Source organism: Peromyscus californicus, unplaced genomic scaffold (genome assembly GCF_007827085.1).
Source record: "Peromyscus californicus insignis strain IS unplaced genomic scaffold, ASM782708v3 Scaffold_6__1_contigs__length_162567912, whole genome shotgun sequence".
In the NCBI taxonomy this organism is placed as follows: domain Eukaryota; kingdom Metazoa; phylum Chordata; class Mammalia; order Rodentia; family Cricetidae; genus Peromyscus; species Peromyscus californicus.
In genome coordinates, this window is record NW_026294584.1 from 88,131,265 (window position 1) to 88,147,510 (window position 16,246).

At 46.8% G+C, this 16,246-nt stretch overlaps 1 protein-coding gene across 1 annotated transcript in view; it reads right to left on the reverse strand.

Annotated features, from left to right (window-relative positions):
- Positions 1 to 10,307: 10,307 nt before the first annotated feature.
- The window catches only part of Kcmf1 (potassium channel modulatory factor 1), a 67,336-nt gene continuing 61,397 nt past the window's right edge, over positions 10,308 to 16,246 (reverse strand). The window contains exon 7 of the mRNA XM_052719009.1: positions 10,308 to 12,352. Coding sequence (XP_052574969.1) covers positions 12,091 to 12,352 — 262 coding nt within the window. The 3' untranslated portion in view covers positions 10,308 to 12,090. The remainder of the gene's footprint in view (positions 12,353 to 16,246) is intronic.

Sequence of the window (16,246 nt, forward strand, 5' to 3'; positions counted from 1 at the left end):
CCCGTCTCTGCCCCTCAGAGCACTGTGGCTACACACACAGCAATGTCCAGCTTTTAACGTGGGTTCTATGGATTCGAACGCAGGTCCTCGTATTTGTGCAGCAAGTGCCCTTACACCGAACCGTCACCCCAGTCAACACCCAATAGGTTTTGGGTTTCATTCCTACCCAGTGCCCATATTGCTGCTTTGTCGGGCTGGGCAATCTGCATGGGTCAGCCCAATTCTCCTCTCCAGGAAGGGGTAAGGCGCAGCTTGAACTACCACTACAAAGCCAATTCAGAGCTGAGCAGAGAGCTCCGTGTTTAAGATCGAATACTCTTCTTGCGTGGGACCCCAGTGTGGTTCCCAGCACCCATGTCTGGCAGCTCATAGACCCTGTAACTTCAGTCGCAGGTAACTGATGGCCTCTTCTGGCATCCACAGGCACTGCCCTTGCGTGCATACCCGATTCCCCCTAGCACATTTGTGCATAATTAGAAGATAAAGTGAAACAAAGCATACACACACACACACACACACACACACACACACACACACACACACACGCAGGCCCCAGCGGCTGAGGGGAAGGGGGAAGGGAGGGAGGAACATTGGTTTGCTCATTTTGTTGTTTGTGGTGCTACGGTGGGAACCCAGGGTACCTCACACTCTAGGCAAGTACGTTTGCTTCTGCCTAGGAGAGTTGTTGTTTTTTTATTGTTGTTGTTTTTAATTAAATATTTCTCTTTCCAGTGTCCAGTATAAAGGCCTGTGTAAACAGGCAGAGATCCCACAGGTGGCAATTTTAAGGGTGATTCTCCAGAAGTAGGAAGATGGCCAGCTCCATCCCTCGCCCTGTGAAGGCAGTTTGGGCTGGTCATGGCGCAGTCTTTCTATTTCCCCAGTGGCTGCTCTAACTGTCCTTCCAGAAGTCTCCCCGAGGGCTTCCTGCACACTGGATGAGGCATTTTACCAAATGAGCTCGGTCCCCAGAATCCCGCCAACTTTGCATAACTTTTTAAAGTTATTTATATTTTAAATTTTAGTTATTTTATTTTGTGTGTATGGGTGTTTTGCCTGTATGTGTATCTTTACACTCCATACATGCCTAGTGGCCACAGAGGCCAGAAGAAGGTCCCAGATCCTTGGAATGGAGTTACAGTTACAAGTTGCCGTATGCATTGAACCTGGGTCCTGTGCAAGAGCAAACAGTGCTTTTAACCACTGAGCCATTTCTCCAGCCCTACTCTCTCTCTCTCTCTCTCTCTCTCTCTCTCTCTCTCTCTCTCTCTCTCTCTCTCTCTCTTTTTTGAGACAGGGTCTCTGCATAGCTTTGGCTGTCCTGGAACTCACTAATTCCCGAGTACTGGGATTAAAGGCGTGCACCACCATACCTGACCTGTTTTTTTCATTATGTGTGTAAGTGCACATTAGTGCAGTGTTTGCAGAAGTCAGAAGGTAACAGATCCCCTGAGCTCCAGTTACAGGTGGTCGTGAACCTGTGTGTGGGGGTGCTAGGTCCTCTGGAACAGCAGTACACCCTCTTGTCTGCTGAGCCATCTCCCCAGGTCCCCTTCCTGTTTTTAATTAGCAGTATCAACTAGGAGCCTATGTGCAAGCATCTCACAATGCTTTGTGATGTTTATATTCTCGGTGTCCACTGTAATTGCCCATGTAAATAGTCATGGGTTCATTGCCAAGTTCAACGGCTGCTCACTGCAGTGTCCTTTCTCCTGTGGGCTTTATGTTTTATAACTTGGTGTGACTTCACGTCGATAACTGTCCTCAGTTTGTCGCCACCCACTCTTGATTTCTCTGGATAGTTCCACTGGAGTAGAACTATTGCTTATTAACTGTTTTTTTATTTTATTTTAATTAATTAAAGATTTATTTTTGTTTTTTTATGTGCATTGGTGTCTCACCTGCATGTGTCATGTCTGTGTGAGGGTGTTGGATCCCCTGTAACTGGAGTTACAGACAGTTCTGAACGGCCAGGTGGGTGCTAGGGACCCAGGTTCTCTGAAAGAGCAGCCAGTACTCTTAACTGCTGAGCCATCTCTCCAGTTCTTGTTAACTGTTTTTATCATTTACGATGGACCACCTCCACCTGATGGACCATGTGATGTCCATTTTGATGGACCCCGTGAGCTCTAACTGGCTGCTCACAGTGATCACCGCAATGGTTCCCTGGAGGATGAGAAAGCAAGGTCAGACAGAAAGCCAGAGGGCGCCTTCCCTAGACCACAACCCAGTAAATGGCAGTGGTGGCATCGAAACCAGGTGGTTTGCTGCAGAAACCCAACTTCCCCTACATCCAGGGAAGTCTGTTACCTGGCTTAGGTGGGAAGACCCACCTGCTGCAGGTTTTCTTGCAAAGCCAGAGGCAGGGCAAGGTTGCTTGTCTATCTCACGTTGATACACTGCCCCCACGTGGCCACATCTTTGAACTTCACCCCTGTTTGTATCTCCCAAACCATGAAGCCCTCCCTCCCCTCCCTTCCCTTGGTGGGAAACAGACAGCAACCTGGGACAGACTCTTACCTCCTTGGACCTCAGCTGCATTCTTTCAAAAATGGTATGATACCAGGCTAATAGGAAATATGAAGTAAAATAACGCATCCTAATTTCTGGTCGGAGATGCAGTGCTTAATTCCTTCCTGTCTGAAATGAAGCGCCCTCCCTGGTCCTCATGCCTCAGCACTGAGCAAACTGTAAGAAGGACTGGAGTTCAACAGCAGGCCACATCCTAGAATAGCTTGGTGCTTTCTGCCTAGGCTCAGCTCTCCCCCTCCTCGCCCCCTTTTAAAGTTAATTTATGTGTGTGGGCATTTTGCCTGTATGTATATCTGTGAGCTATGTATATGCCTAGTGCCCAAGGAGACTGGAAGAAGGCATTGGATCTCCAGAAATGGAGTTACAGACCGTTGTGAGCCACCAGGTGGGTACTGGATCCTTCAACTTGGGTCTGTGAGAGTGGCCAGTGTCTCAGCCATCTCTCCAGCCCCTCAGATCCACTTTGAATGGAAGGCCTGAAGCCCCTAAGACAGGCTGAGGAGATGTCTCATTCAGTAAATTGTTTGCCATACACACATGAGGACTTGTGTTCGATCTCCATCAGTCACATAAAAAACTGGCGTGGGACCAAGCGTGGTGATACATGCTTTTAACTCAAGGGGCAGAGGTAGCTGGATCTCCGAATTTGAGGCCAGCCTGGTATACACGAGGAATTTCAGGCAAACCAGGGCTAGAGAAAGACCCTGTCTCAAAAAAAAAAAAAAAAAAAAAAAAAAAAGCTTGTCTAGACAAATCAGCAACAGGTTCAGTGAGAGAGACTGCTTCTAAATAAATAAATAAAAATAAAGGGTGATAGAGATAGATCAAAACAAACTATGTGGACCTCTGGCCTCCTGGCCTCTACATGCTTGTGTGTGTGGTCATGCACACACATATGCACATACATGCATGAATATAAATACACAGATGCACAGACATACAAGCACACAAACACACGTATACACAGGCAGGCACACAGACACATACACATTCACGAATACACATTGACACACACATACACACATGCCTTTTGAAGAAGTCAGAGAGAACATCAGAATGAATCCTTGTTTTCTAGAACTGCTGTTATTCAGGGTTTCATGCCAGAGATGCTTTCCTTTGACTTGAGTCACACTTCCTGGGAACCCGAGATCGGGGGATGTTTATTTCTTGTTTTTATCTCAGTGTAAAGCCTTCTCAAGTCACCAGCATGGTGGCTCTCTGAGCCATGGGGACACCAGCGCCAATGTGGGTTGGCTGCTCACTTTCCCAGAGGGGGCTGTATGAGGAGCCCACTCAGACAGGCCGGCACGCAAAGGCAAAATCAACATGGTGCCAGCTCTTGGTGTCCCGAGGCCTGCAAGCTGACATCCATCCGCTGCCAACGCTGCCAACGGTTATCACAGACCCCTGAGAGCTGCAGTCATGCGGGGGCTGGAAGGGAGGTGAGGGAGAAATGGCCTCAGGGCAGGTTCCCACAGGATGAAGGGGACCGTGGAGAAGCTCCTCAGGGCACAAGAGTGCTGGAGCTTGTCTTCTCCACAGGAAAGGGGCTACTCTGCCTAGACTCATCAGACCAGACCATGGCCAGATTCTGCTCATGAGACATTTAGAGTTGCCCCACACACACCAGAAGAGGTTCCCTAACTTAGGTTGTAGACCAGGCTGGCTTGGACTCAGAGATCCGCCTGCCTCTACCTCCCCAGTGTTGGGATTAAAGGCGTGCGCCACCACTGCCCAGCTGAGGATCACATTTTTGTGTTGACGTCATCATCATGCTCCATAACCTCTCCAGCTGACTTCCATCTTGAGCACCACCTGTTACACCTGGTCACAGGATTTATGAGCATCTAAATGCTGAGTACTTTGCCAAATGGTGCCTAGAATTCTGGCCCAAATGGCCGTAATTATGGTGACAGCATTCCCCTTCCAACAGCGCACTAGGCCATGGAAGGCAATTATTCGCTATACTGTTCTAGAAATTGTCGGATTAGTGCAATCATCATTCAAGCCAGCCCACCTCTGTCTGGGGTTCCACAGGCTGAGGGCAACTTACAACAGCTGTGTGAAAGGAGAGCCTGGCCCCAAGGTTGCTGCTGGACAAGGACCCTAGTGAGTCTGTGAGGCGGGATTTGGGCCAATCCGATGAGCAGTCCACAAGCTCGCCGTAGAATGATGAACACGTGGGAAATCACACTGCTAGAACCCAGACCGTTTATTGCTCGGGCCCCGCCTTCCGCAGCTGTGCCTCCTTCCTCCTCCAGGGCTGAGTCTGTGTTCAGGCTCCGACTCCCAGACATAAGGTATCGGGGGCTACTGGTGACACACCTTATGTGATGGATACGCTTGAACTACACGGGCCATTCTCCTCCACTTCCCCACATGTTCAAGGTCACACATTCCTTCCTCAAAATGCAAGACCCTCCCCTTCCCCTAGGAATCAGAAACAGCTCAACTACAAACAAGCCCATGCTATGGACTTCTCATCAACTATGGGGCCAGGTACCTACCCCCTCTTCTGAAACATATAAGGGAACCCCTACTCTGCTACACTGTAAGATTGTGTTTCAAAAAAATCACAACAAAAACTGAAACGGGGCCCTTGTCAATGAAGTTATATTGCCTTCCTGAGGGCTCTCACAGGCAGCACTGGCCAGATACTCACGTGACCTGTTTAAGAACCCGCATGTCGGCCGGGCGGTGGTGGCGCACGCCTTTAATCCCAGCACTCGGGAGGCAGAGCCAGGCGGATCTCTGTGAGTTCGAGGCCAGCCTGGGCTACCAAGTGAGTCCCAGGAAAGGCGCAAAGCTACACAGAGAAACCCTGTCTCGAAAAACCAAAAAAAAAAAAAAAAAGAACCCGCATGTCCTCACTTTCTTCCTGGGGACAGGCGTACTTCTTCCTCGGCCCAGTCCACTTCCACATTAGGAAGACTGCAGAATCTTACCTCTGGGAGAGTTCTGAACCTGCTTCAAGAAAACCCCGAGGTCCGGGACAGTCACAGGTGGGAATGTGACAGATGGGGTGGGGATGTAGCTCAGCTGGTAGGGTGCTTGCCCAGCATGCCTGAAGCTCTGGGTTTTAACCCTAGCACCACATAAAGCCGGCACGTGGCACTGTGGTGCACTCAGGAGGTGGGGGAAGCAGGACCAGGAATTCTAGGTCATCTTTGGGTCACACAGTAAGTTCAAGGCAGCCTAGGGTACACGAGACTGTCTCAGAATGAAACCCCACCTGAATGGATGGACCCACGCGTGGCAGCTCCATCTCACCGTCACATGGTCCCATTTTCTCATATGTGAGGCCGGGGTCCAATCACTACCATTGGAATCTGGCAGGCCAGCCAGGCCTACACAGGTCAGGACACACTGACAATGTTCCTTTTACATGTTACAAATCAGTATGCTACAATAGCACTGTAAGGCCTAAGCACTGTGAAGAGGGCAGCCCTTTCCTTTCCCAGCTGTGAACCTGTAATTTCCTAGGAATGTCACAAGAAGTTCATTTACAGTAAGTTCATTTATGTGTCATAAGTCAGGCGGTGGTGGCACGTGACTTTAATCGTAGCACTCAGGAGACAGAGTCAGGCAGATCTCTGAGTTCGAGGTTAACCTGGTCTACAGAGTGAGTTCCAGGACAGCCAGGGCTACATAAGAGAAACTTTGTCTGGAAAAACCATTGAAAAGACACGTCTTGGTCCTCTTGTGACTTCTGGTTTTATCAGTCTCTAATCTATCAAAGGCACCTCTAGAACCACCATCATATGTAAAAATTGGGGGTGGATTCTTTAGTAACCCTAGAGACATAACTTAGGAGGCACCAATATCATATATAAGGCTCTTTCACAGATCTCCAGGTGTGACAATGCTTGGCTTGGTTGAGCGGCTCACACCTACACCTGCACGTGCCCCGCCCCTTCCCTGAGGACCTGTGAACCCTCGTGCCTAAACCTGTTGAACTCTTAATAAACTCCAACTTTGCTTCACATGGGTTTGTCCTGAAACTCTTTTGTGTTGATGTCAAGAATCTTAACTTTAGCCAGGTGGTGGTGGAACATGTCTTTAATCCCAGCACAGGCAACGTGTATCCCAGTTGAGGTCAGGCTGGTCTATAGGGAAGAGTTCCAGGACAGCCAGGGCTCAGAGAAACAAAGCAAAACCAACCAATTGCCGGGCATGCCTTTAATCCCATCACTTGGGAGGCAGAGGCAGGCAGATCTCTGTGAGTTCAAGACCAGCCTGGTCTACAGAGTGAGATCCAGAATAGCTACACAGAGAAACCCTGTCTCAAAGAAAAAACAAAACAAAAAACCAACCAACCAACCAACAACAACAAAAAAAACCCACCAGAAAACCAAAACAACCAAAACAAACTTGACTTCAGCTAGAGCGAAGGCTCCACTCGAGCGGTCCGGGCTGCTGTCGGCAGTACACAGAACTGTATCTCCCACCCACCCCCACTGTCTAGGACATGAATGATGGGAGTGTGAATGGTTAAGGGTGGATTATGTACACAGGGGAGTCATGCCATTGCCTGCTAAGGAAAGTCTGGGGACTAGGCTCCTGGTGACCAGAAGGATCTCTTAGAAGAGAAAAACCACCATCCAGGCCTGAAGGAAGCAACCCCCATTATGTGCAGATGACTAAGCGTGGGCTTCTAATCAGGCACATAGAACACTTGCCCACCATCTGCATAGCCAGGAGCCGCTGGGACACAAAATCAGACTCAATGGATCCTTCCAACCAAACTGTAAAGTTTTAAGAAAGCCAATCCAGCCACTATCCACCCACATACCTGATGTTCAGAGGCCTTTCTGGGAGGTAGATCATTAAAAGTTTCATCACCTAACATAGGGCCTCACTATGTGGCCCTGACCTGCCTTCAACTACATAGACCAGGCCAGTCTCTGCCTTGGGCGCTGTGATTGAAGGCATGAGCCACCATGCCTGGCTAGATCTTCTTCTGAAATCTGAATTTTCTGATGAAGTTGAAGAGGCAAAAAACATCACAATATTTGTTACTTGGTGCTGGAGTCTAGGCTCTCCCTCACACAGTGATCTACACCACTGCAGCATCATATCTGTCTGCAGCAGGGTTCCTTAAAGAGCAACTGAGCTGTGGACTGACAGGAAGATAGGCTTTAGAACTAGAGGGACCCGAGCTTCAGGACAAAGAAAGGCACTTAGCATGTCTGCAGCCAACATACAAAAAGAAATCAGATCTTCTTACACTGTTCTCAAAGCAAACAGAAAAGCCACCAGAAGAGGGCGCTGGACCACAGTGACTCAATGGGGCTATGTTCAATGCCAGTTTCAGACTGCCACGTGTAACTGGAGTCTTCCAAGTGTGGCTGCGGTCTTGTGTTCCACCCTAACTTCTCCCCACTCAACTGGACACAAGGCTGCCGTTTCTGAGCTGGTTCATACATGCCCCACGTCTCCCATCTTAGAGCATGAGGCTGAGCTACGAAGAGCAGGTACAACCATTACCCTCTGCAAGCATTAACGATTTTTCCAAGTAGGGTATAGTGTATGCTGCGATCTCAGCAATTGGGTGGCTGAGTGAGCCCAACTTACTTTGGGAGGGCCTGTCTCAAAAAAAACTAAACAAGGTGAGTGTATGTGGTGGCTCAGGCAGGATCGTTTTGTTAAAACTAGTCTAGGGTGGAAGTTTCAAGAAGAAATTGCACATGGAATTAATGTATGTGTCCCCCAAATTGCGGTTGTAAGAAAAGCCCCAATAGGTTTCATTAGTTGACATCACTATTAGGTTTTCCCTGTATAGAGTGGATATATCTGTTTAGGAACTATTAAGGCTGATGTTCTCCATCATGCTCGGGATGCGTTAATGCCCAGCTGAGCTGCAGAACTGAACACCTGTATCAGATGCCAATCACAGGCGACATCTTTACAAGCGAGGCCCTTCCGCTGTAGGGATCCCACTCCCTAAGTCCCCAGACTCTGATTTCCAACATTATCTACCACCACTCCTTTTTCCATTTTACCCTCTTCTAGCTCTGCCACCCAGTCCCCATCCGCCTTCCACTTCCTGTTGCCTAAGTAGGAGCATGATGTCTGTGCTTTTCTCAGCAGCAATGAAATACCGCACAGCCAGTGGACTCTGCTGCCGGGTCCAGCGTTCTCCTGGGAACGTGAGCTAGGACTTAGGCAGAGAACTCGACTCTTCCTTTGTCTGAAGATGGAGCCCCCACATCAGAACACACAAGAGGCTTGGTGACCTTAAACACCTACTGGGTACTAACGAAACTACTATACTCAAAGAAATGTCAAGAGAGGAAAAGGAAGGGCTGAGAAGGCACAAGCCATCCCAAACTGTATTTGGAGGTCTCGGATATTTGCTACAGAAGAACCCATGACTAGCCAGGTGTGGTGGTGCACACCTTTAATCCCAGCATTCAGGAGGTGGAGACAAAGGCAAGCAGACTTTGGAGGCCAGCCTGGTCTACACAGAGAAAACTTCTAAAAAATGAAACAAAATCCCCACTACTTTGTGGTTGTGCATGACTAATCCCAGCACTCAGGAAGTAGACAGGATTAGGAGCTCAAAGTCCACCACTACTTTGTGGGTTGGAGGCCAGCCTGGGCTACATCTAACCCTAGCTCCTAACAAAACAAAACAAGGTACACACCAACAAACAAACAACAATCCAACTAATCCAAAACCAACCAACTACCACCAGACTATCTGGTTTAGCAAGTCTAGGCTCTAATTCTGCCAATGAAAGTGAAACAAAATAGCAATGTCACCAAAATACACTAGATTTCACACAAAATGTCATCTTCTGACTGTGGCCATGAACAAAGAAGTCCACTGTTTCTACTTGTCCTATGGTGGAGCTGAACAGTTTTAGGAAAAGTCAATTGAAGAATTGAAACCGTGAGAAGAGTCAACTAGTTCCATTATGCTCTAAGTTCTGTCGTTCCCTATGGTTGCCCACAGGGTCCCTTCACAGGGTCATGGCATCCAGGGTGAAGTGAAAGTCTTAGTGCACCCCACACTCCACCCTGCAAACCACAAAGGCACAAGGACACCACAGACACACTCCGAAGTCTACATAGTTTTGGTTTCTACAAATGATGAACTTAAGCTTCTTCTAGAACATCTTGATCACAATTAGTTCCAAACAGGAAGTGAAGGCAAGAACTGTAGGACATTGATCTCATGGACACTCCAAACTCCACAGTGAAGAGCTCTCAAATCAGGATTGGTCCTTCCCTGCAGAAATGATGCAACCTGTTCAGTGAAGTACATCCAATAATATGATGACTCGGGAACTAAAGAAAAAGGACACAAGAATTCCAAGGGCTTAAATATATTTTATATTGATAATCTGTGTCTTTCTACCCTAAAATAATACATTATTATTGGTTACATACAGGATGAGGTGAGGTATTTGTAAAATAGCTGATAAAAATAATTAATATACAATATTCTACATGAGATGGACTCTTATGAACCTGTAGGCCTTCTGAAGGGTTAAATCCATCTTCTAAATTAAACTGCCCTGAAAAGACTTATAGCTGTTCCCTAAAACCATGCTGAAAATGGAGGATTTTAGGTTTTCCCAGAATTTGTGCAGAAAAGGGTAAGTACATAATTGGCAGCTACTTTCTCACATCCAAAGTTATACATTCACACAAAACCAGCATCTCCACGTTTAGCACAAAAAGCAAAAAATACTGCATTAGAGACGTAAAAAAAAAAAAAATCTGAATAATAATTAGGTTAATTCAACACCAAAGAAATTCAAGTGGCCAACAGTCTTGAAAACGCTTTATTGAAATGTGTGAGTTATGTGCAGATGTGTCTGAAACGACCACAGCTGGCAAATGGACTTCTGAAACTTCTCAACAACCGATTAAAAAAGAAAAATCCCTACTAGACTTGACTTGTAGTATAACCAGAAACCTAGTGAAAGGCGTTCCCTTTAAAACATTTCCATCACAGAGACCAACGAAACAGCTACTGTATCTGGAGTTGGTGGAGTCTGACGTTTCCGAGGAGAAGCAACGGTTTTGTAGACATGTAAGGTGACTTCTGTTTTTGGTACATTTGGATGAACATGGACTTCACAGTTCTTGAGAACACCCGGGGGGTTCAAGTCTGTATGCTTGTCATGAGGAAACAGAGGAAAGGACAGGATGGTGGAGAGAGAGGAGAGCAAACAGAGAGGAGGGCTCACAGGGAAGAGGACTGGAGCCAGACATGATTCCGTTAAGTCTAGTTAGAAATTTATCAGAAGCTGTGCACCTTTTTTCCAAAGTCCTAAGTTTACATTCCAAAAACTGCCCCATCCCCAGACCCACTGCCCCTTCTTGGAGCTAGTGTGAAAAACTGAAGCAAACAAAAAGCACCCATCCTCCAAACCCCCTAACAACCCAAGAAGGCTCTACTTTTAATTTTTTTTACACACAGGATTAATAATATAGGCATAGTGGCATGATTCAATTAAAAGACTTTACTTTTTATGCCAGGAAGAAACCCCCAATAAAATAAAGGTGCTCAAAATAGCATTAAGAATTTGGTTGACAAAATCTGGGAAGGCAAATCCTCAGGGGCTCCCCCGATACTGATCTGTCTCAGCAAACTACAAATACATAAATAACGCAAAGTATGATTGAGAATGTGAGATTCTTAAAAACAAGACAACATAATTCAGGTTAACTTTGCTGAACAGCGAATAAATGAAATTCATCTACACCTGAATGAACATATTTAACAATCAAAAAAATTTAAACAACCACAAAAAGGAAAAACTTCCAACAACACAAACAAGATTTGTTTAAAGGGCACAGAGATCCCCTGCAGCAGATCCGCCTTCCCCGGTGTGTCTTCTACTGATGAGGAGCTAGACAGGCCGGCTCCGCAGGGGCAAGGTGGTGAAGAGGGCGAAGGACAGTCACACAGCGGAGGGACCCACCTGGCTAGGACCCCCAGGTCCCACTGCAGAGCTGGCTTTGTGCATAGGAGGCACACGGATACGGGTGAGTCAGGCAGACATTATTCAAAAGCTACTCTGCCCCGTAACCATTGAATAATGTTGGAAAAGCTTTGGGCTTTGTATTTTATTTTTATTTTTTTAAATTTTATTTTTAAAGTTTTAATCCTTGTATTTAATTTTTCTTAAATAACAAGGTCACTGAAACTCATGCACGCTGCAAAAAACCTCATGCAGTAGTTAGGTAAACCATCCAAGCAGTTTTTATTCATTAATATTCATAAATACACACAGCAGCTTCATTAGAGATCTCAATTTTCCTCTTCAGTTTGAATGTGGAGTATTAGGAGAGCCTTTTGCATGTCAAGGTACAGGAAGCAGAGCTCACCCTGCACTGCTACCTACATTTACCTGCTAGAAGTAAAAATTAGTTAAGTGGAAATGATTATCATATATATTTTCTCTCTTCCTTTTGAATGTACACAATGTAACAAGAGTGACAGACCTGAAATTACAATCACCAAACAAACCCGGGATAGCTGTTGTCCACTTTCATTGGCAAATACAGCACAGAGGACATTGTCTGCGAGTGGGGAGGTCATCAAAGAGGAGGTGGTGGAGGCTCATTTCCTTTATTACTCTCTTTTAAATTTAGGTTTTCTAAAGCAACATCTAAAGGCATAATATCTACACAGCCCATAGCACCAAAATCTGCCATCTCCCCCCGATCATCCTCATCTGAGGACGAGCTCTCTTCACGCACTAACGTGGACAGAAGGAGCTCCTGGACAAACAGGCTGCGGTCTGCACGCTCGCTTTCCATGGACTGGCGCTCTGCTTCAGACATTTTGGGATCATTCAACCTGTAGAGGTAAGAAAGAAAAGACGGTATGGGTAAAAAGTCATTGACTAATGCATGGCGAGGCCAACTGCTACATTCTGCATGGGACAAGCAAACGTTCCGCTTGGTGGCATCAGGATCTCAGTTATGTGCAGATAAATCCCCACACTGTAGAAGTCATGTTCCTGGGGTGCAAACCTGAGTTCAATAGATTCAATGAGATGAAAACAAACAAACACACACACAAAACAAACAAGCAAATACAGAAACAAAACCCGTGCTTCCTCTGGAGGAAAGCTCTCTAAACACCTGAACAAAGCCATTGCTAACAGACTATTCTTGGGAAGAGGTGATGTCCCCAGTCAGAATTTCGGCTGTGGAGAGTGCAGTGCACACAGCTGTAACCCTGCTCACAGAACCAATCCACGGTAACCAGAACGTGCAGCTGAAAAACTGCAACCTAAACCACTTCAGACTCTTCTCTTTCCCACTTCACTTCACTGAAATAAAGGTATGCACAAAAACGCGAAGGCACACACCATGCATTTTCTTTTTCTTCTTCTCCACATTTTTCCTGTCAGGTCTTACTGGGCGGCTGGCAAACTGCTATGCAGGTCAAGAAAAGTGGCCTTGAACTCTTAGAGACCCATCCACCTTTGCCTCTCCAGTGCTGCAGTGAAGGCTTATGCCACCACATCTGTCTTTCTCTTTTTAAATGTGTGCACGTCATGGTGAATGCATGAATTCAGGCCAACTTTGCAGGGTTAGTTCTCTCCTTCCACCCTTACATGGATTCTGGGGATTGAACTCAGAGACTACTGGATTTGCTATGCTACCTCATCTGCCCATCATGTCATTTTCCCACCAGAGTAGGAAACACAGATATGACAGTCACTGGCTGGCTGGGAAACCAAGGGTCATCCCCACAGAACCTGGTCAGGTGTTAAAATTTGAAAATTCAGCCAGGTGTGGTGGCGAACTCCTTCAATCCCAGCACTTGGGAGGCAAAAAAAAAAAAAAAAAAAGTTGAAAATTATACTTATTACCCATTATTATTACTTCTTATCAACTTGTTAAAATGGGTCAAGTTCTTCCATTAAAAAACAAAACCAGCTAGGCATAACCATGTGCCTTTAATCCCAGCAATCAGGGAGGCAACCAGATCTCTATGAGTTCGAGGTCAGCCTGGTCTACAAGGCGAGTTCCAGGACAGCCAGGGCTGTTACACAGAGAAACCCTGTTTCGAAAAACAAAAACAAACAAAATACCCAACAACTAGGGGAGAATCTGCTTCGTGTCAGCACTGACCTTCTCTTTCTCCATTTTAGTGACAGGCAAAGCAGGCAGCTGTAGCATTGGCTCAGGAGAGGAGCAAACCAGAGGGCATCGGACAGTGAGGGCGAGAGTATCCAGACCACTGGGCAGCTCACCACCTGGCAGCTGCTCCTGCTGTCTGGCCAGGGCCCCCGAATCACAGAGGAAGCACATGCTGTGATGACAGCAGGCCTGACTGTTCTGTGGGCATCCTTCTGTGCCCAGTGGTTGAGACTTACCATTTACAGGAAGAGGAAACTCAAGCAGAGATTAGCTAACTTGCTCAAAGTCTCAGTTGAAAAGCACCAGGGAATAGTGAGCTCTGTGGCTCAGATAAGGGAAGAGCTAAACTAGAGAACTCCAAGGGGCCAAGTATGTGGGGGTAGTCAGTTACTCAAGCGCCACGAAAACCACACTGAAAGGGAACTCGTGGTTAAGAGTACTTTAAGAGTGTCACAGGGAGTACTGACAGACTGGAGCCTGAGTAATGGCTACACATTCCCAACCCAACTCTCAAAGTGATAGTGGATGACTGTTTGCTGTGTGCTCAGCTTTGGCAAAGGCCTTTGGTCAATGTGGGACAGGGATCTAGAAGTCCATCTGTAACATAGTATCAGATGAACTAGAGACATCAAGAGAAAGCCTCCCTGCTGTTAAGATTCAAACTCAATACTGTTCTAACTTTAAGGGAAGTAGCTAAAAAATGCCTAATTCTTGAGGGGCAGATAAAATATGGCACAAGGGCTCAATGTTTTGATGGGTTAGTTTTGTTTGAGACCCAAAAAGAAGTTTAAGATCTTCAAACTGGGCTGGGCGGCGGTGGCACACACCTTTAATCCCAGCACTTGGGAGGCAGAGCCAGGGGGATCTCTATGAGTTCAAGGCCAGGCTGGTCTACAGAGCAAGCTCCAGGATAGGCAAAAAAAAAAAAAAAAAAAAAAGAAAAAAAGGGAAGGCCTCTGCAAAGACAGATACCTCTCTGCAAAATGTCTCCTTAAATCCACAATAAATGACAATGATGAGTATTTTAAAAATCATCTTGCAAACAGGGGGATTCCTGGGGGAACCCTGACGACAGAACTGAAGTTTGAAGACAGCAAGTGGTCCGTTGAAGGGCTAAATGTATTAAGTAGCCAGTTGGGGCTCTAAAGCAAGGGTCCCTTTTCATTTTCCTACGCCCGTGAACTGCCACACGGAGAGTTCAGTGTGAGGTGAAGGAGGAAGTAGAAATTACAGCTGTCTCCTCGCAGGTCCCCGAAAAGCACCGTACAAAAGATAGTTTCCAGACTGGATTCAAAGACGGGCAGTCAAAGGTGGGCCTCGAACTCATCAGATAGCTGAGGATAACCTTGAACTCCTGGTCTTCCTGCCTCCACCCCCCCCCCCCAACCCCCTCCGGTGTTGTATTCCATACACTCACTTTCATGCTCCCATTCTGTAAAAAGATTTACACCCAAGTCCTCAAAAAGAGCAGCAGGGCTCTCTAAGCACCTCTCCAGCCCTTCGATAGTGTCTCACATGTCCCAGGCTGGACGTGAACTCACAGTGTGGGAGGAGAGCCTTGGCCTTTCTGAGTGCTGCCATTACAGGCTGCACCAGTGCCCGTGCTGGGCAAGCACTCTAACAGACTACATCCCCACCCTCAGCTGCAGCTTTAGCAGCACGGGAGAACTTCAGCCAGTGGAAGTGAGTATCACCGACAGCATGGTAAGCCATTTTATAAAGTTAATTTGGAGTACTCATCTCAAGAATTTAATTTGGATACTAACTTTGGAAACTCATGAAAGCAAGCCTCCATCGTATGGAAGTTTTTGCTCTTGTATGTATCTGTGCGTGTGGTGGACGCCCGTGCACCGGTTCAGTCTGTGAGGCCGGAGGCTGGCACTGCGCGTCTCCACTGCTCTCTGTCTTACTTTTCAAGACGCACTTTCTCATGAGCTCTGGAGCTCACCAAGTGGCCAGCCTGGTGGCCAGTGTGTGGTGATACTGTGTTGGTGCTCTAACAAAGAAAGTTTGCCTGAAGATCTAAGGTGGAGCTGGCCATCAGCTAACCACAGAGGTCTGGAGAGCTGTATAGACCACAGTAAGAAGTGGTATGGCTAGGCAGAGAGAGGAAGGGACAAGGCGGAGCCGAGACAGAGCTCACCCTTCTTGGGTCTGAGAAGTCTTGGAGGTAAGGTGACTTTGGCCAGAGCCTTTCCTTCTCTGATTTTTCAGCATTTACCCCGATATCTGACTCTGGGTTTTATTATTAAGGCCAATTAGAATTCATGCCTCATCAGTGAGTCCCCCCCCCCCCCCCCCCATCCTCTTGTTTCTACCTCTCAGGGCTGGGATAACGGAAACATGCTACTTTTTTTTTTTTTTTAAAGAAACTATGTTTTTAAAACATCTTTAAAAAAAAAAAAGATTTATTTATTTATTATGTAGACAGCACGTGTGCCTACAGGCCAGAAGAGGGCACCAGATCTCATTGCAGATGGTTGTGAGCCACCATATGGTTGCTGGGAATTAAACTCAGGATCTCTGGAAGAGCAGTCAGTGCTCTTGACCTCTGAGCCATCTCTGCAGTCCACATGTTACTTTTGATGGATGCTGGGGA